Raw genomic sequence first — 21,310 nt, forward strand, 5'->3', positions numbered from 1 at the left:
AACATTAGAATAAAAGGCGTGTTAAGTGAATAACATTGATTGTCTTGTTATAATGCAATGTTGTGCTGGGAAACCTTGGGTCCTGGTATTCATGTGGATGCCACTGGACACACTCCATTCACCCAAACACTGTTGCACTCCCAGTATCCCCCCTCATGGCAATGGCACTCCCAGATGGCAGCCCAGTGTTGCATGGTGCATTAATGCACCATGCAACACTGCAAAACCTGCTCAGGAATGGACCAAGGAACATGACAAAGAGCTCAAGGTCTCGACCTGGCCTCCAAAATCTCCAGATCCCAAACTGATCAAGTATTCATGGGACATGCCAGTACCCCAGAGGTACCCCCCAGCTACAGTGGGGCCTCCTTGGATCAGACTTGGCTCTGACCTGTCAAGGCATGGACACAGGACCTTTGGGGGATGTCCTGTGATGTCTTGCACTGGGCTGCAGATTGTTTGAGTCCTGTGGGTTGTGAAGTGGGGTATCAGCAAGTCCCACAGATGCTTGATCAGATTGGAATCTGGGGAATTTTAAGGCCACTTCGATGCCTTGAGTTCTTTGTCATGTTCAACATGCCATTCCTGAGCAGTTTTTGCAGTGTTGCAAGGTGCATTGTCCTGGTGGGGGGGGGCATTGCCATTGGGGAGTACCGTTGCCATGAGGTCGGAGGACTTGGTCTAAAATGGTGTTTGGATGGGTGGAGCATGTGAAATGACATCCACATGAATGCCAGGACCAAAGGTTTCAAGATTAGCAATGTTTTTCACCTCACCCACCAGTGGTTTTATGTTTGTTGTCTGATCAGTGTATTTCTAATAACTGAACATGCAAACAGCTACTTATAAACATTATATTAAGGCCATTTGGAAATGCAGTTCTAGAAGACAAGTAAAAAAAATAATAAAACACAGCATGAAAAAACAAATCAAACTTGACTGAAGCAGCTAAATTTAGCAATTCCTGACATATAGTTGTGTCAGTCGCTGTCTGCTCTCCTATTGGTCTTTCCTCAAGTTCCCTCCTCCCATTGGCCGAAAAACCTGACAATCACTACTGTTTGTACAGTATATGGTTCCTGTTGTCAATGTTCAGCCGGTGAGCGTGGCAACCTGTGTAGTATCTTATGTGGTTGGGTGTTAACAGACTGACAATGAAAACATGGAGATGAGACACCTGTAATGTATGAAACCCGGAGTCGTAACTGAACCATGAAACTCGTCACTGTGGCCTTTTACGCTTTGGCTCTGGGGCTTCTGGCGGTTGGCCTGCGAGAGTTGCTGACTGGCTTCGAGGAGAACAGATGCAGTATGACCTATATGTTTGAATACCCAGAATACCGGGTGAGTAGCTAGGCTAATTATTTCACTCAACACCTCATACAATACGTTACGTTACCCCCGTTAGCCTATAGCGTAGCGCATTTGTCGCGTTGTTTCTCGCATAGGCTACAGTATCTTGCTAAATTGTTTTGGTCCTTTCAACACCGCAAACAGAAACGTATTTCCACCTGAACAGGCAACATGTATTATTCCTGTCGAGCGTCTGTGAAGCTATTTCCTGAATCCAGCTAACGTTACAGAGCCAGTTACACCAGGTGAAGGGTTGTGTTGCCTGATAACAGGGCTCATGTATGTATTTTAATGTGACATAACCAGTTTGGGAATGTTCCTGGACATTACCTTTTTATTTTTTCATGTAATGCTACTTTTATATTGGTCTTTTTTATTTTGTCTATTTCATAGTTTATATTATTTTACTCTATTGTAAATATTTGTAATATCTTTTTATACTTTAACAAGGAAGAGACTAAATGGCTACATAGTGATGCACATGAATAGCAAAAAGACACAAAGTAACAAACACAGCATGATCTCAGAGACATACACAAAATAACCACATACTAAATTACCACAAGGAGACACAAGAACACAATAAGATGCATTATTACTATAAAGAGTCGCTGAATAAGAAATACATTTAAAAATGTAGGAGAGGTGGTGGGGCCCTTTGCATACCTGTGCCCAGTGGCCCATTGTCTCATAGTCTGTCCATGGATGTGTGGCGTGAGAGCATGTGAAATGCGTCAGTTGCATGAATCTCAGTCAGTTTAGCTTTGGCAGCCCTGCTGTTTAACAGTTTCCGCTGACAACTCTGGCCGGGGACAGGCCACCAAAAACAGGGACTGTCCCTGGCAAAGGGGGGTGTCTGGTCACCCTAATGAATTTCCTCAATGGTTCCCATAAACACACACCTGTCTGGTTGGAAGTGTGTGTGTTTGTTAAGGAGTCAGATTAGATGATCCCAAGTTAGCCATGTTAAAACCATAAATCAACTGCTGATCCTTGAATCCTCTCAGCAGATCAGCTTTGCGAGATGTGGGGATGTGTGTTCCACATAAACTACAAGCCAGGTAAAGACTGTTGAAGATGCTGTTAGTTAATGTTAGTAATGCAATGTAGGTCACCTTCCCCTGCTTTATGCTCACTAATGTGTTCATCTGTCCAGAAGTGGAGCGCAGCTGGGGGCAATGCACTGTATGGGCAAAGACCCTAATTCAGACAGGAGTGTGTGCTTTTTGTTACGTTAAAAGGGAGGAAGACAAAAAATAGCTCCATATGTTTTAAATAAAAGCTTTGTTTTTGTTTTTGCAAATGAAAAAGAAAATCATTATTCAGTAGATACTTCTTGCAAGTAGGTTTAAAGGGATAGTTCAAATTTTTTTTTTAAGCTGGGTTGTAGGAGGGACCTATCCCTAGTCAGTGTACCAAAAACACTAGATGACAGCGATCTACTGCTGTGGATGGGGGTCAGCAACACAGCATATTTTAGCCACCCAAAAAAAAATCATTATATGTATATATATATATATATATATATATATATATATATATATATATATATATATATATATATCTTTAGGTAGCTAAATTAGATTTTGTTGCTGACCCCTGTTCGCAGCAGTAAATTGCTTAGCCTCTGTGTAGGACTTAAGTCTGCTCCTCCAAACTAGCAGCATGCCGACTAACATCTAATGTGCAATACACTGACTAAGTACCACGTACAACTTCACTTCAGAAACTCTGAACTATCCCTTTAAGTTTGAAAAGCTCTGACATCATGATCATGATCATGATCAAATCATGATCTGAAATCAGTTATTTTGGTCATTGTAATGTTGTGATTCAGCTATGTCTGTACTAACTACTAATCATAATTTTCGAATAATTGTATTGCTCTGTGTATTTTCTTCATTAATTGTTTGGTATAGAAAAAAAAGAAAAGTCCATCATCATACCATCAAGCACCCCAAGTAGATGTATTCAAACTCCTTGTTTTGTTCAGTATTTATTTACTGTAATAAGAAACTGATAAAAGCAGTAAATCCCCACATTTAAGAGACTGGAAACAGCACATTTTTGGCAATTTTGCTTTTAAAAATACTTTAAATGACTTATCAATTATAAAAAATTATGTATATTATGTATTGTATATTCATTTACTTTCAGTTGACTGCTTGATTAATAGACTCAATGTTTGAGCTCTAATCAATCCTACACATTCCCAGATGTAGCCTTACACTTGAACAGCACATGTGTCATTATCTAAAATGAAGGTCATGTCTTGAGCACATTAAGGGTTAACTAGGCCTATATCAAATACATCTCATTACTTCTCACATAAAAGTAGATTTAGAGTAGATTTACTTAGTGCTGGAGCTGCTTCACTGTGCTTCTTAGTGAGACAGGTGTGTGGTGTGTTTACAAGTGAGACCTAAAGGTTAATGAATTGTCTGAGATTGATGTGACTGTGGGACTTCACCCCCTAATCCGTGTCTGTGTGGGTGCATGTTGGGTTCACAGCGTGTGGCTCTGCCTCGTCGTGTCGCCAGATTGTACCCAGCGTACGGGCTCTACCTATATGGAGAGGGTCTGTACGCCCAGGAGACCAGAGCACTCAAACTCACCGGTGCCCCTGTGCTCTTCCTGCCTGGAAATGCAGGCAGTTACAAACAAGGTAAGTGCACAAAATGAATGGAGGGTTGAACAAAGGGAGAAAACAAGGCAAGTGAAAGTTGTGTGTTACAGCTTTGAACAGCAAAGACAGATGTTGAAGAGGAAAGAGGTGAAATTGTGGACAGTGGACATGCTGAGGTTGTTTAAGGACACGAGCGTGGTTTCATGCTTTTTGTTGATTAGTGTCTCCCTGACTGGCAAGTAGGCTCGATTGTCCTTCACAGTTTGACACACTAGCTTTCAGGTTGTTTTTTTATAAGACAATGGATGTTAGAGCTTTATTATGTAGCCTAAGAGAAATCAAGTTTCCACATTTCGTTTTGTGTATGTGGGGCTGGAATTCACATGTAAACATTAGAAAATTGTATTAATCTTGAAAACCTGACTTTTGAAAACATTTTTCAGTAGTGTTTGGTTTTTGTTGTTGTAGTAAGGAGGATGTGTTCTCCCAGAGCTACACACAATGTTGCACTGGATGACACGTTCCTTTATTACCATGAACACACCCACTGTAGTTTATTTTGAGTAAATCCCACATGCACCGTCTTGCTGCTTTAAATACTCGCTTAAGCACCAAATTTGTGTTAATCCACGACTAAGAATAGTCCTCAAGAAGCACACAGTTGACTCCAGTGTATGTAATGTTTGCTAAAATCTACAGTGCCTAGTAAGGCTGGGCAATATATTGATATTGTTTCAATGTTATGATATTAGACTAGATAATGTCCTAGATTTTTCAATTTCGTAATATCATAAGTGCTGTCTTTTCCTGTCTGAATCCTGATTTGATTTTCTGAACTTACCAGACTCTTCTAGCTGCACTGCTATTTGCCTTTACCCATTAGTCATCATAGCTACATTGCTGGTGATTATTCATGAAAAAGCTCATAAATATTTTGTGAAAGCACCAATATTCAACCCTGCAATATCATCCAGGTATCAATATTGAAGTATTTGGTCAAAAATACTGTAATGTTTGATTTTCTCTGTATTGCTTGGCCCTAGCCAGCTGTTTCAGAAAATGACATAGCAACTATAATGAAAGGAAACTGTATTGGTGACGCCATTTTAAAGATGTATGTCCTCAATAGGGACATATGTGCTTGGGTCTGAGCTCCACAGGTTAGGAAAACTAATGGACTAATGCAGTGCGGTTTTGGTCTTTTCATGAGTTTTGTTCACAATAAGAAATGTAGATACTTGCACACTGTATTGTCTATTATATTTTCAATTTATATTGGAGTTGGACATGAATTTGTTGTGGGAACTCAAGCATGGTACCTCTGGTGACATAAGTCTTGCACCCAGTATAAAGCAGCGCACTGCGCAGTGCAACTGTAATTTATAGTTTTTTCATGGCCAGCACCCACATAGTATAAGCAGCAAATGTACTTGCACCCATCTGTGCGCCCATGAGTGTGTAGATCTTGAAATGAGGTGTGGTCAGGTGCATTGTTGGTGTATTGCTATTTTCAGGCAGTAGAAAGCGATTTTGCCATTGACTGGCAACAAAAAACAAAAACCTGGTCTAAATTCAGAAAGACGCAGTGTTTTCCTGCTATTTAAATGCTGCATTATTCAAATAGTAAGACATGCTTAGCCAGATTAACAACACGTGTACACTAATTTTTTAAATGCTGAAAGAGAAGTTTCATTCTTAAGATTCACAAGTGGACCCACCAAAATCTTAACCCTTTTCCACCAACATGGAACAGGTTCTGTTGTGGTTACCGTACCCATTTTTGAACCGTTCTGGGCATTTTGACCAAAAAAATAAATTGGTTTGGAACTGAAGCTGTCGGTGAAGATTCTCAGTCATACAGGTCATGGTAATCATAAGTGCTAATATCGTAGGCGACTGGACTTGCTTGCGTTTCTTGAAGACGTTTCTTCTTGGATGAGAGGAGAAGTGTCTTCGAGAAACACAAGTCCAGTTGCCTACGATATTAGCACTTACAAACTGAAGCTGTGTGGCAAACAAAGCCAAAGGCTTCTCCAAGTATTAAATAAATTACAGTGAGCATGTTCATTACACTGTATCATTCCACTCTATTGCACATACTTATTATGGATTGAAATATTCTGATTTATATATCAGTGTGGTTTTATTGAGTTATTACCAATGTCCAGTCTAAATTTTAATGTGAATAACTGCATTTGAAATGTGTAATGGAAAAAATGTTAAATACTTATTTACCCCACAGGATGTTGAAAAGGATTTGCCATTCATTGCATTCTGTTTTTATTTATGTTTTATACTGCATCCCAATGTTTTTGAATTGGATTTGCAAGTGCACCTGGCTTTTAAAGAGAGTGGGAACTACATTTACATGCACACTAATATTTCACAATTATTGAGAATATGACAATTTTCAAACAGCACATTCCATGTGAGCATTCCTAATGTAGTATTTTCTGATTAGGCATGTGAGATATGCTAGTGTTATTCAGGTTTTAGGAGCATTCTTTGGACATGTATACAGCGCATTCAAAATATGCTTCCCAACTGGGGTTTTTACAGCAGTTTGCAACACACAGCATCTTGCCTGTTTATAGTCGGCTCTATAGATTGCCATGGATACATTGCACACATACCAACTTGCCAGCAGTTTGCAGGCTGTGGTAGAGAGAAAAGCCCACATTTCTGGTCCGAAGGAGAAACACACCAACTTTTAAACATCATGAAAGACTTGGATATGAAAGAGGGATACTGTGTTTGCATGGAAGAATAAGTGTGCCACTAGTGGAAAACTTTGAAAAAAAAGATTTTGATGCAAAGAAGCTAAATGGCATGAGTAGCTCCAGCCTTCCACTTTTCCACGTGCTGACGTGTTAAACAAGGGCAAGTTAATGGAAGTATACTTAGCTGCATGTAAACAAGAATATCAGTGGAATATTCATTTTCACTAGCCATGTAAATGGCTTGGTAAGAATATTGTCCTTTTCAGAATAAGGGCAAAAACTGGAATAATTTGTGCATGTAAATGTAGTCTCTGAATAGCTAAATTCATGTTACACCCAAAACACCTATACTTAACTGATTCAATACAACCCTTTCAGCCCCTTCCACCCTACTTTGCGCACACATTATGCGCTGTTTAACTAACAGTGTGGAGTCAGACACACCCTAAAAGCGCTTGCACCATGCACTTTCAACCGCACGCTATAGGTCATCTAAACAGGGCCGGTAATCTTTTCTTCAACTGATAACTTAGTTATGCTCTCAATGATACAAATCCTTTCTGAAATTATGCTGGTCCCCTGTTCTTGCTATCAGTTGTGTGTAGGAGGAGAACACCCACGCTTTTATTCATGTGAAAACAAACACATTTTGCTGTTACTGTAGTGTGTGTGATGATGGTGCATGCTCTCTGTTCGTAACATTTCTTGTCTTGCATTGAGACTTATCAAGCCAATGTATGAACAACAGCTTCCTAATGTCACAAGTTACAACAGCTTGATGGTATACCAGCATATGTAGGTGTAAATGAGATCAGGGTGTTACTGGTATGTTTCAGGGGCCTGCCTTACAGAAAAATGGTACAGTCTTTGTAAATTTAATGAGCTTTCTTAACAGTAACTAGAGAGTTGTATTTTTAGGTCACGAATAGCCTCCCCAGGGATCCAAAGAAGCCGAAGACGTGATGACTCTGATCAATAATTCAAAATATAAAAAAATTATTTGCACATAAGAGCTGTGCATAAATAATTATTGCAGCCTGTCAGTTGGCAGAGCATCTGAGCATATGGTTGTGATGAGCTAGGACTAGCATTGACCCCACATCTGTATGATTTTACTAAATTTTTCACACTTAATGCTGTCTGTATAAACACTGAGCCCAATCGCACTACTTGTCTCTGTCAAATGTCTGTTTCTCTTCTCTGAAGCTCGCTCTCTGGGCTCTGTAGCCTTGAGGAAGGCTGAGAACATGGATGGGGGGCTCCACTTCAATGTGTTCACTGTGGACTTCAATGAGGAGCTGGTGGCCCTTTATGGTGGCAGTTTGCTCAGACAAACTCACTTCCTGCATGAGAGCATTAAGGCCATCCTGAGGCTCTACAAGGTCAGTCCTCAAATATCAGCCACTCGTCAGACAGAGTTACTGACGGATATTGCCGGTGGAGTAATATTTCAGTGTTGGGGATACATATCACATTTCATCACCCTCCACATTTAAATTTTGATGCATATATATAATCCCTCTGGACTGCACAAGTTGACAAGGCAACAGTGGAATAAACTAAAATACCTAAATTGCCAAAATTACAAGAAGCCAGTGCAATCAAAATGCACGATTAACAGTAGATATACTAGTGTCCATTAAATGTTTATGTCTGTCAACCTGCAGGGGATAATTACCTGAACCATTTGCGATAGTAAACACAGCTACAGGGGAGCAGGATTATATTAGGATGAATGACAGTTAGCAACTTTCCCCAGTGGTCAAAGCAGTCTGGCAAGCAGCTCCTGGATGTGATGTTTAAAAAAAAAAACAATAATCAACTGGCAATGCTCCGATGAAGTCAGATAATTTGTGCTAAAACTGCAGGTCTAGTAGTCTAGTGATGCAAAATTGCAAAGTCATTTAATTAGGGATCAAAAGGAGCAGTCTTCAAAAACGATGACTAATCCCAAACACAAAGTGCAACATCAAAGACAAACAGAGGTCATAAGTTGGAACTGACAGTGTGAGGCACAAGAATGTTTGTTTTTTGCCTACCCCTACATATGGCACTATTGGATGCGATTACTAAGCCTTTCATTTTTCTAATGCTATGCTACTTTCTTGTAATTATTTGACCCTTAACCACATACGCGGATTAGGTTTTTAACCGACTGCTTTCTCCTTTTCTCTGCCTGCCAGCACCTGAAGACGCCCCCGCAGAGCGTGGTGCTTGTTGGTCACTCCATGGGAGGAGTGGTGGCCCGGGCGCTGTTCACTTTGCCCCGCTTTAACACCAATCTGGTCAGCCTCATCATCACCCAGGCCTCACCCCACCTAGCTCCAGTGCTTGCCTTGGACCCGTACCTGCTGGGTAAGGAGAACTCTCATGCTGGTACTTTGATACCTTGACCTCTGAGATGTGTCTGCAAGTCCTGATTTCAAGCCAACAGGACAACAGCAATAAAAAAACAGTAATGCCATCACAAATTTTCTGACAGTAACCCCTTAGGAAACCTAAATTCAAAACTCAAATGCAGGCTGTCTTATTCCTAAATGTGACTTGCTTATATGTGAAAATACAGAAAGAACTTTTTGAGATCACAAGATAAGAAACTTTTGTCATTATACGAAGTTACGATGGCACTTCCTAATATTTAAAACAATATAAAATTAAGTGCAAAATAAAAGCAGCACTGTATATCATAGCAATAATGTAAAATATGAATTCAGATTATTTAACTTGTCCTTGTCTCTGCTCTTTGTAGATTTCTACTCTGCAGTGAGACAGAAGTGGGTGAACCACGCGAAAAAGCTCAGGAATGTCACAGTTCTGTCTGTTGGGGGTGGTTACCGCGACTACCAGGTCCGCTCCGGCCTGACATCCCTACCTTGTCCGCCTGGAGACCCCAATAAGTTGTCACTGGTGGTAAGTATTGTTTGTGAATTGGTTAAGTTGCAATTGACCTTGTCATTGTAGCTCCCGCAGCAAGTTTTCCAGAAACCCTGGAATTTTTTCAGGAACTGAGGAGCTTTACCGATTTTTGCACTGAATGCACAAGATCAGAAATTAGTTCCTGCTCCAGAGGTAGCCATTTTTGCCTTGTTGGCAAACCATGCTAAAAGTTACTGGAAGTTTTGCAAAGGGGCTCTGTAGGTTGTGTTTGATCCTGCGCTGCTCTTGACACTTTGTTTCAATGTCATCTTGTTTTTGTCAAGGCAACTGCAGTACCCAGGACATGGGTGTCCACTGACCATCTGTCCATCGTTTGGTAAAAGACGTGGCATTATGTTTGGTAGACTATGCATTCCTTTAAAACCACATTTAAATAGAATGCAGATCATTAATATACAGTGTATATGTCTTTGTGTTCCAGGTGCAAAGAGCTTGTTCTTGCTACTGTCAGGGCATTCTTTGACCTCATCGACCCTGAAACCAGACAGGTCAGAATAACAGACATTAATATTACACACACGCTATGTGAAAAACATGCTGTCATAGATGAAAGACGTAATAGACGAAATAGTGTGCCCTCTGAAAAAAAAACAAAGCCCATGAAGGCTTAGAGGATATTTCCACAAATTTGCCTCAAACATCCACTTGGACTCCAGAATGAACTGATTAGAATTTGGTGGTCAAAGGTCACTGTGACCTCACAAAACATATTCTCAGCCATAACTCAAGAATTCATGCGCTAATCATGACAAAATTTAACACAAATGTCTAATGGGACAAAATGATGAAGTGATAACATTTTATATCCAAAAGGTCAAAGGTTAGCATCACTGTGACATAATAATTTTCTGCAAAAACACTTAAACTCTAGTTTTGATAGATTCTGACTTAACAACCCTCTAGAATTATTGGAAATGTTTGGATCACACCAAGGCTGGGTTAAAATAATGGATTCATCCAGTCGAAATTGATCTTCATGTTTAGCAACTTGTAAACATGTAGAAAAGTGATATTTCAATCTGCTTTGTCTGCAGTCTCTCATCCGCTGTCGCTAACATATGTTTTAAAGGAGCACAGAGAGCATTCCAGCTAATAGCAGTTTTAGCTTAGTTTGCCACGCATCTCAAAACTTACCAACGGTAATGCTACCTGCAGGCAGTGAATCTCCTCTGCAGCAGAGGGAGGAGCAGAGAGGACAGGAGGACTGATACTGACTGATCTATGTGTTCTTTATTCTTTCACTCAGTATTGTGATGTCAGGAATAATACTGTTGGTGCTCTAGAAACAACATTTAGTTATAAAATATTCTATTTTAATCCTGCTCTGAATTTCTTCTTCTTTAAAAAATATTCCTTGTAAAATTTACAGTATTAGTTCTGTGAGAATCTCTTTCACATTCTAGCAAACATTGGTATTGTAGCTAAAATATCCTCAAACAAATATATAAATATAATATATACAAAAAGTATAACACTAATAATATGAGTGTAGCCTAATCTGCAACTGTGCAGAAATACCAGGTTTAAATAGAATGGATTAAAAAAAGTCAACATTAGCCCTAATGCCATGTCATCCGTTTGCAAACTAACCATTGTGCTCTTATTAGTTCACAGTAAACCCAGAGAAGAAAATGGCTGTACTTAACCATCACTTCATCAGACATCCTGTCAGGATGGTGGGAGAGACTCAAGACACCTCAATCTCCATCTCAGGTTAGAGAGAAACACTTAACCACGGAGAGGCTTTAATAAATGGAGACATTATTCATTTGTCTCCTATTCTGAGCACATTCCTGTCCATGTACATTTAGAGACTTATCCTTTTGTATTTTTGCCAAATAGTTTTAATTTTTTTAAATTTTTAATAGTTTTTTGGAGTTTTCATTAACTCTATGAAGTGAAGTGAAAGACTCAAGTTTTGATAAAGTGACACTATTGAAGAATCACTCATATCTGTGTCCTGTTTCTTCCATTTTTCTTTCCAGATTTTCCTGAAGCATGGAGTGAAGTTAACACACTGCGTCTAGCTTACAGCACACCAAAGGTACCTGACTTTGTATCAATATAATAAATGGGTTATTTATATTAATCTGAGAAAATAAAGTCCTGATACAGAGAGAAAAAACTTTTTGTCTTCAGTGTTGCTCTCTGTCTACAGGAAGGACAGGTTAAATACTTTATGTTTGCCCTGTCGAGTCGCAGGAAAGCCTACAGCCATTTCTACTGCAGGAGCAACAACCTGGTGAGTTTTCAGCAATGTATTAATGTTATCATCCCCCTTGGGTTTGAGCTACAACCTTTGCAATGCTTCATGTTGTTAGCCAGGTGTCAGACTTATAAATCACCACCCACATCTTTGATTTGTTCAGTGATTCATATACAGTCAGGTCCATAATTATTTGGACAATGATACAGTTGTCGTCATTTTGGCTCTGTATACCACCACAATGGGTTTTAAATGAAACAATGAATACCTGCTTAAAGTGCAGACTCTCAGCTTTCATTTAAGGCTTTTTTCAAAAATGTAGTATGAAGCAGGATGAAAACTGAAGTGTTTGGGGCACCATTATCTGCTCAGATTCAACCAAATGCTTCAAAACTCATTGGACGATGCTTCACAGTGCAGTTGGACAATGACCTGAAGCATACTGCAAAAGCAACCAAAGACATTTTTAAGGCAAAGAAGTGGAATGTTCTGCAATGGCCAAGTCATATCATCTGACCTGAATCCAATTGAGCATGCGTTTCTCTTGCTGAAGCCAAAACTGAGGGCAAAACACCCAAAACACAAGCAGGAAGTGCAGACGGCTGCAGTAAAGGGCTGGCAGAGCATCACCAGGGAAGAAACCCAGCATCTGATGATGCCTATGTGTCCAACACTTGAGGCAGTCATTGACTGCAAAGGATTTGCAACCAAGTATTAAAACTGACTGTTTAATTGATGATTATGTTAGTTTGTCCAAATACTTATGAGCCCTTAAAGTCGGGGGACTGTGTGAAGAAATGGTTGTCATTCCTACACGGTTCATACTACATTTTTGAAAAAAGCCTTAAATGAAAGCTGAGAGTCTGCACTTTAGCAGGTATTCATTGTTTCATTTAAAACCCATTGTGGTGGTGTACAGAGCCAAAATGATGACAACTGTATCATTGTCCAAATAATTATGGACCTGACTGTAGATGAAGTAAAATGAAGCAGCAGTTCAGTGTGATTATCAGGCTACCATTTTGCTGTTTAAGATTTCAGTGAAAAGCCACATATTTAGTAAAGCAGAAAGCAGAGTAATCAAAGTTCAAAGTTCAATTCAGATTCTGTTTTGTTGATTTTGTTCAACAGGAGATGACTAGCTGGGTGTATGGCTGCGTGCACAAGAACAGTTCTTCATGGTAAGAATATGATAATGATGTTCGTCTTTCTCCATCACCTATATCCTCAATCAACATCTGAATTTTTTTACTGTCCTGATTTTTCTTCAGTGTGTTATCACTATAAGTGGTGGTGGTTATATTACAGTAGATATATGTTTATTTATATTCATAATTGCTCTTTAAAATTTTCAGTGTGCATGCAGTGGATCTGTCCATGGGAACTGAGCTTCTGCCACCCTACAAGGTAATTCTCTGAAGAGACACCATCTAGTCCCATCTGAGCTGCTGTTGGTTGCTCACTGCTGTCTGTTATTCCTCAGGTTCTAATTCTCAGTCTCAGTGACTTGTCATCAGTTACTCATCTGGTTGTTTCTGCCTCCAACCTCAATGGCAAACAGGTACTTAAAAATTATAACTCAAGATTCTCTGATGATAAAATGCTTCTCTCTCTGTTCTGTCTCTGTCTGTCTTGCTGAAATGCCCCCCTAATATAATGGTAGGGGAAACACTGATAACAGATATTGTATGTCTCACAACCACTAACACTGTGCTAGCTACTTCCAGTTACAGGCTAACAAGCTAATAAACAACATAAACTAATAAAAGATGCTAACAACACTCAGCATGATGATGCATCTGCTAGTTGCTGATTTTGGTGCACAACAGACTTCTCATTTTATTGAGGCTCAAACATGTATGGCTACATGTCTCCAATGTTTTCTTTAACGCTAATGTTAGCCATATTGATGTACACTGCTTTTTAAGCAGTCATCTTAGTGTGAGCAGCTCTGGAGAAAACGCGGAAAGGAAAGGTGAAACTTGGTGCAAGCAGCAGTGTTGGGCAGGGTGGAGGCCAGATCCAGAATTTCCTCATAAGGGAGAAAGAATTGATCTGCTTCCAGCCCCTTTTCAGTTTTTTTTCTCCTTTTTTCATGAAAAGACACATTGCATAAAACATTTAACATAGCAGAGTATTTCTTCACATTTTAAAACGTGTCAGGAGGGGGACTTCAAGGGTGTTGACACGCTAGCATCTTTTAATTAGCATTACAGCTGAGGATGATGGGATGATGGAATTTTATTAGTTTTCAACGTATTTGGTCATTAAGTAATATAATTGCCTGTTTTGACCCAATGATGCGCCAGAGGAAAAGTCAGAGGAAAACCAAAGTCAGTAGGATACATCATCTGGAAACCATGAATGTCCGAACAAAACAAAAGCAACCAGTGGAATCAGAATTAGAATCAGGGTTGAAACAAATTTAAAAAGAGATTTTGTGGAATATAAAAGCCTGAGACAAAGCAGCAAAAGCAGTCAGGAGAATAAAGTAAAGTAATGTTTATTTATACAAAAATCATTATAAAGTGTATCTGGTCCGCAGTTCACGGTGGAGTGCGAGTGGCAGAGACAAGAATCTCAGACTGTGTCTCTCCCAGCACCACATGTTCTGTCCTTCGGTGAGTAGTCTTACTGTGAATGCTGATTCTTTAAAACTTAAGAGAGAAAGACACAGTCCTGTTCAGTAACTGTTGGTTTTCCAGGTTTGTCCGTCAGCGATGTTTCAGTCAACTCCTCTGGACTTCTTCACACCATCAGGCTGCAACACTTCCACCAGGTAGCTTTCATTATTTCATGAAGTGCTTGCTGGATTCAGTATCTCTGCTCTTGCTGTGTTACTACATCTTGAACACCTCTGTGTCTTTAGGTCTATCAGGCTTTCAGAATCACTGTTGCAAGCCAGTGCAAAGTACATAAAGGTAAGTTTGTCTTGATCAGTAGGCAGGCACACATGTTGAAATGTAATAATAATCCTTGTATGTCTGTCTGCAGATAGGCTGCCCAATGTGTACAGACTAAATGTACCGTGGTTTCGAGAGGATTCTTTAACCACAGTCAGGTCAGTCATGTCTAACTGTGTCTAAGCTGATCCTTCTGGTTCTGACAGATCTATGTGTCATACTCACTGGTTCTGTCATGACTTTATGTGTCTGCCAGTGTGCCATCAGTGACTGAGATCTCAGGGATGCTTCACACAAGTCGCCCAGACAACACCTCAGGTGTCCTCCTTCAGCTCCACACTGCCCCCAACTGCCAATATAAGGTACTACTCAAGTGCTGGAAAGAACTACAGCCTTCACCCTCCTGCACATTCTGATGACAGTTCATTTTATCAAATGTGTTTTTTTTATCATTATCAGTTTAAAACATTACATGAAATAAATGATGTGTTAAACGTATGATTTTATCCTCAGGTGTCATTAAGGACTTCATTACCCAAGGTGCTGGGACAGGTACAACTCTCTTGTCTTGTTTTTTTGTCTTTTTCTTGACCGTTTGTTTGTTTTGTTTGAATAAGAACAGTCTTACGTTTGTTTATTGTTTTTCATGAGCAAAGAGGAGAAAGCTTATAGGTCTGATCTTCTCTTTCTTATCTGACAGATTTTGAGGTTCTGTGGCGCCATGGTGCCAGTGTACACAGCTGTAACCCTCCTCCTGGCCTGTGGGGGGCAGCTGTCCTCCATCCTGGCATCTGGGCGAGCCACAGACATGAGCCAGGTTGTGGGCAGAGGCCTGCAGCCTCATAAAGTCAATCTGCCTGTTTATATTCTGCACATCTTACTTAGGTAAGTAGTGTCATGTACTTACTAGCCGCTTTAATTACATCTCACACTATAGGAATGTTGTTTTTGAATATTGTATTAAAAATATGTGGATATTCTCAAATCCTGCATATTTTTTTCTTGTTTATGTTCCTTTTCCTCCCTCTCCTCAGCTGTAGCTGCTTTCAGGAGGTCTGGTCAATTCTTTACCTCCCCCCTATGGATACCCTCCCCCCAACTATCCCTGATGAGGGTGTGGTACCTGCTGAAGAATGGCCCCACCTCCTGTCCCCTCTACACTACATCTTCGGGGCAGCTGTGGCTTACTGGGGCAGCACACTGCTCCGCCTCCTAATGAGAGTGATCTCACTAATATTAGCTCCTCTACACAGGTATGATTGGTCATCTAAACATCAGAGTATGTGATTTTAAACTGTAACTGAATGGTCTTTGGGCATGCAGAATATAATACTACTACTACTAATAATAATAATAATGATAAAATTTATTTATAGAGCACTTTTCTTATAAGGGATGCTGCTCAACGTGCTTTGAAATAAAGATGCAACACAGAAGCAAAAAGAACAACAAGATTAGACAATAAAAAGACAGTTGATGATAAACGAAATGTAAAAGTGAAGGTAAAAAGTAATTTTGGGAGTGTAAATTGCCTGGAGGTGTAAATGTGAGTGTATGTTGTCTGCCCTGTGATTGTCTGGCGACCTGTCCATGGTGTAACCCGCCTCTTGCCCCCCCCCCCCCCCCCCCCCCCCACAACCCTGTTACAGGATAAGAGGTTAAAGATAATGAATGAATGACTAAAAGCCAGACTAAATGAATAGGTTTTCAGCTGTCATTTTAAAATGTTCACAAGCCCGCATCTTTTACAGCTTTTGGAAGGGTATTCTATAATTTTGGAGCATAGTTAACAAAAGTTGTGCTGCCCATTTTCTTGAGTGTATGATTGTGTTAAGTTAAAAACCCAGCAGTCTAAGATCTGAGAACTCATGAAGAATTCTAAAATGATCGAGATTCTGCAATGTTGGCTTATCCCAAACCATTAAGTGATTTAAAAACATGTTAAAGAGCCTTAAAATGTATTCTAAAAGATACTTGGAGCTTAAATGTCTCATACAACATTTTTTAACTGTAATAACGTTTATTTGCAGACCATCGGTCTCCAGAGACTGTGGTACCCTGCGACTGCGGACTCAGCTTCTCATCAGTGTGTGTCTGACTGTTATGGGTGGGATGTCCTGCGGGGCGTTGTCAATATCTGCTGCCTTTCTGCTCCACTTTTACAGGGTGAGTCGCATCATTAGCATCAATAATTAAACCAGTTTAAAGTGGAAACAGACAACTTTTTAGCTTTCCTTTCCCAGTGTATCCAAGTGGTGTAAGTGTTGGCACTGCTGTCGCAAAGACAATCAGGTCGTTTTCGGTTTTCCTTAGAGCCTAGCAACTACCAACAACACAGGATACACTACATTGTGTTTTCCACAGTTACGTTGGTTGTCCCAGTTTCCGCTACTGGGGAGAGAGATGTAGCCAAGTGTTGTGAGTTGTGCCTATCCTTCTGAAGGTATTAAAATAATAACATGGGGCTCAGTAGTCTGACCCAAGATGAAAAACCTCTTTGCTTCTCAGCAGCTCACAGCATCAGCCTTTAGTGTGACATAAAACATAAGCGTCGACCTATGGCGTCGACAGAGCTTTATAAACAATAACAATGGCATTAACATGGCAATAACGTTTATTTACTGTCCCTGTTATATGAGGGCTGATATTGTCCTCTCCTCTGAGGGTGAGGAGCACCTGGTCCTCATAGTTTTCCTAATTTGCAGACATATTCAGCCTCTGTTCTTCTTCTTTGAGTTAGCTGCTAACTGCTACGAACTACTTACTAAGTCTGTCTTGTTTGCCTTTGCATGTTCAGGTACTGAGGCTACAGATGACAGAAAGATCTTTGAGTCACATGTTGAATCTGGTAAGACTTTGCTCCATTCACACCACCGGCACCAGTTTGATGTTACTGTGGTTTGCTAGTGATGTAAATGCAGAGCAAGGGTTCATAATCTATTACAGTATTAATTGATTCTTGTCAAATTACACTTTGAAATAATTTAAGTTTTCCACTTTCATCTTTTCAGGCACCCCGGCAGCACAAAGAAGCTGAGAACGGCACAGTCGAAGCTGAATCCTTGAGCAAGTCTAAAGAATGCAATAGTGCCACCCTGCTGTCTGAGTGTGTTCTGCAGGAGGTGAGAGATGACTTACAGCTCCACCTCTGCCTATCAGCACTCTTCACTCTACCCCTCATGCTCATCGCACCCTCTCTCATCCACTGGATCCGCAACCTGAGGTACAGTAGGAAAATGGAAGGAGTATCTGAGAGAGCTTTGAGAGACAAAGCACCTGCACGGCTGAGCTGTTTTTGAGCGTCACATCTAAGGCTGGGTTTATTAGAGAGTAAACTAATTACCAGAGGTGGGGGGCTTGAGTCACATGAATTGACTTGGGTCAGACATGAGTTTGACTAACATTGATAGGAGAGTCAACTTAACTTTGAAATGGTATTCATGACTTATATATATTATACTTTTTCCTCCCTCTCCAGCGGTGCACTGATGTAATACCTTTGCAGAAAACTGAAAATGAAACTTAAGATCTAGGATTTCATACAGTTACTCCTAAAATGAGTGTGATGAGTAACCTTTCACTGAAAAGAGAGACATTGATCACATAACTTATTTATGTTTAATATAAATTTGTATTTGAAAATGATTTGCTGTGAATGTAATGTCTTAATGAACTCTTATAATAGTATGTGTGTGTGTGTGTGTGTGTGTGTGTGAAACAAAATGTATTAAATTCATCTGACATACCCCCACATTTCCAGGTATGAATTGGCACATTTTATGCAAGCTACTTCCTTCATGCAGCCTTAAAGATTTTATGAATATAGCTGTTGAATCTTTAACAGCTCTTGGGGTGCTGGTGTGGGTCAAAATTTGACCTCTGATTTATTTGTGTAACGGCTGAAAACTGAACTTTGCCAGCATTTTAACTTTATGTCATGGTCATTTCCACACAATAGCTGGATGAGGTGGCTGAAATCATTATACTAGTAGGATTATTTTTCCAGTATATTTGAATCACAATGTGGCAAATATACGTCCAGATCCGTAAAGTAATAACTGAAGTTTGACACAATGTTGAGGAGGTGTACATGGTGAATGGGTGTATGTTGTGATCCTCTGCAGGTATTCCACCCAGTTGGACCCAGACCCTTGTTGGCCACTCATTGTGCCTCTTATTACTGTGTACATGCTGCTTATTAACTGCAACACTTTAAAACTCAGCAACAGGTAAGAGCACATCGTCACCAACACACACATTCCCACACATTAGATTTATTATCCTGTCGGAGCCAAAGGGATTTCTGCTGCTATATCCACCTTGTTCTTCGTCTCTTTCAGTAAATTTCTGCCTCTGGCATCCTGCCTTCCTCTCCCCTTGTCCATCGCCATGGTGACCTTCTCTCCACTCCACCTCTACAGAGTCACCTATCTCCTGTTGGCAGCACTTGTCCCTCTGGCCTTGTGCTGTCTGCTCTGACGGTATCTGTATGGTTTTTGTCCACATCTCTACCATAACAAGCCTTTCCCTAAGCCTGACTTGCTGAAGCTGCTTGAGACTGATTTGGTCCAGGAAGACGTGCTCTATCTGGCTGCCGTGGAGCAGAGCCATAGACATACATAGCTTGGGGGAACTGTCTGCTCAATGTTAGCACTAAAAGCTCCATGGCAATTACACTATGTTTTAAAATGAGAGGCTGTAATGGCCTTGGAACATTTAGTGCGAATATGGCTCCAAAGGATTGACCTGAAACCAAGTTTGCCTTACTCTGTATATCTATAGCTCTGCCTTCAAGGAGCAACAACTCCACAACCAGTGAAGCTACTGATACTAGAGATTCTCAACAGGGTGTTACTGTTAAAATGTGTCATTTCTGGTGTCTACAGTGGCATTGTTCACTGCAGTCACTACGCTGTAAACTACTTCACTGCCTACTGCTTAGCAATGACTTATAGCTGTGTGTTATCTTAACCTATTGACTGTCGTAGCACCACCACAGGTTTTTCCATAAGAAAAATCCAAAGTAATCATGTTTACATTCTCCCATATACACCTTTTGATACAGATAGCAGCAAAATGAAGGTTTGCACTGGAAAAGGCTTCAGTGCATGTGCAGGTTCTAATCAGTCTGTCATTTTTCTGAAGAAGAAAATTATGATTGACTCCATCTTCTGTAAAATACAGTGGTGTAGCCCAACAGTTTTTATAGATGTGGCCAGTCTGTGAGCTATATTTGTTCTGGGTTGGCATATAAATTCTGTGACTTGTTTTGTCTTCTTTCTGCGTGGCAGTTCACCTTCATGTCATTCACTCTTTAATTCCCTTACTTAGGCAACACTGACTGTTAAATAAGGAGCAGGCTAGCAGCTTATCCTAAAATAAGCACCTAATAGTCTTCTGGACAGAAATAAAAGTGATTTATTTTCCTACTTGAAAGAAGTGTGTCAAGAACTCAAAGAGAAAGGCTACTTGGACTTTCAAAATAATCTAAAGTCAATATGTGGGTGTTGTGCATGTGCAAAAACCTTTTCTCTCCACTTAATGAAACTAGTCCAACCCAGCACTCCATGTTCAGTCATTCTCTTTATAAATTCAGGATAATGTTTATTATCACAGCACTGCTTCCATTGGTACAGTTACACAATTCCTCTTTAACAAAAACACTATTCTCACTCACCCCCTACTTTGCTTTTGTTGTGTAAAATGAAATGTCAATGAAAGAAAAAACTTCCTGCACAGATGTTTCAATTAAAAGCTTCCCAGTGGATCATATTCCATAATTCTTCCTCGCTTTTCTTAGTAGGCTTTTTATGTGAAATATCAGTGCAGGAAGTCTTTAGTTTCACTGACTGTAGCTTAACTAGATAAAGAAAACAGCAAAGCAAAGGCAAATTTATTTGCGAATGATTTTAAAAAAGCAGTGTGGTAGCACTGATGGAATAAATGCAATTGAAATGTACATTATGCTGATCTGACCGTGTGAGTGCAGCTACAAACTGTCCCCAGTGGTGCTGTGTGGCGGTGCAGCAATGGTTCAGTACCAAAATAAAAGTGACCCATAACAGTGCTGTATGGGGTTGTTCTCCTATAAATCAGTGATCTCCCTGCCAGCTGTTGACGTGCCAAATAAAAAATGGCACCTCTGAATGGGGCAGAGCCACAGAAACATTCAAAGCCACGGTGCCTCTCAAAAACAAGTTAGCTACAGAAGGTGGCCGGGCAGCTCAGTCAGTCAACTGCCAGCAAGAGCAGTAACCTGTCACACAACAACAAGCAGCTGGCATCAGCTGTAGCTCATAACCTATGATCTAAATAGCTTTGATTGGTTGAGTCATATGTGAACAGGACACCTTCCTCTGTTGTGGAAATCATCTTTATGCTTCATCATGGCTTCAATGGTTTGTTAGCTCAGCCAGAGGTTCCTAATGACTGTAATTATAATGTGGTCGTTGTTGGTAGGTTGGGGGCTGTACGTTGTACGTTGTTCTTGGTAAAATTTCAAATTGGCAAAGCTTAAAAAGCAGATTATTTACTTTCTCCAAGCCGCGGATTGATGTCCTGTGGC

At 40.2% G+C, this 21,310-nt stretch overlaps 1 protein-coding gene across 1 annotated transcript; it reads left to right on the forward strand.

Annotated features, from left to right (window-relative positions):
• Positions 1-1,080: 1,080 nt before the first annotated feature.
• Positions 1,081-19,365, forward strand: pgap1 (post-GPI attachment to proteins inositol deacylase 1). Its single transcript, XM_033617604.2, has 26 exons — positions 1,081-1,344; positions 3,865-4,018; positions 7,906-8,081; positions 8,883-9,054; positions 9,449-9,609; positions 9,900-9,952; positions 10,058-10,124; positions 11,244-11,349; positions 11,622-11,680; positions 11,795-11,878; positions 12,974-13,023; positions 13,198-13,249; positions 13,326-13,403; positions 14,388-14,463; positions 14,548-14,621; positions 14,712-14,763; positions 14,837-14,903; positions 15,002-15,107; positions 15,259-15,297; positions 15,446-15,630; positions 15,780-15,998; positions 16,776-16,911; positions 17,543-17,593; positions 17,757-17,968; positions 18,870-18,974; positions 19,086-19,365. Exons 1-26 carry the CDS (start codon positions 1,213-1,215, stop codon positions 19,222-19,224), a joined length of 2,805 nt encoding a protein of 934 aa, XP_033473495.1. The 5' UTR covers positions 1,081-1,212; the 3' UTR covers positions 19,225-19,365.
• The last annotated feature ends 1,945 nt before the right edge of the window (positions 19,366-21,310 follow it).

This window comes from Epinephelus lanceolatus, chromosome 14, assembly GCF_041903045.1.
Source record: "Epinephelus lanceolatus isolate andai-2023 chromosome 14, ASM4190304v1, whole genome shotgun sequence".
In the NCBI taxonomy this organism is placed as follows: Eukaryota; Metazoa; Chordata; class Actinopteri; order Perciformes; family Serranidae; genus Epinephelus; species Epinephelus lanceolatus.

What these genes read in the sequence shown, in the direction of transcription:
- pgap1 (XM_033617604.2), top strand. Translation starts at nt 1,213, where the DNA reads ATGAAACTCGTCACTGTGGCCTTTTACGCTTTGGCTCTGGGGCTTCTG. An exon ending in GATTCTTTAACCACAGTCAG is followed by an intron (nt 14,904 to 15,001) that starts GTCAGTCATGTC and finishes TGTGTCTGCCAG; the next exon opens with TGTGCCATCAGTGACTGAGA. An exon ending in CCCCCAACTGCCAATATAAG is followed by an intron (nt 15,108 to 15,258) that starts GTACTACTCAAG and finishes TTTTATCCTCAG; the next exon opens with GTGTCATTAAGGACTTCATT.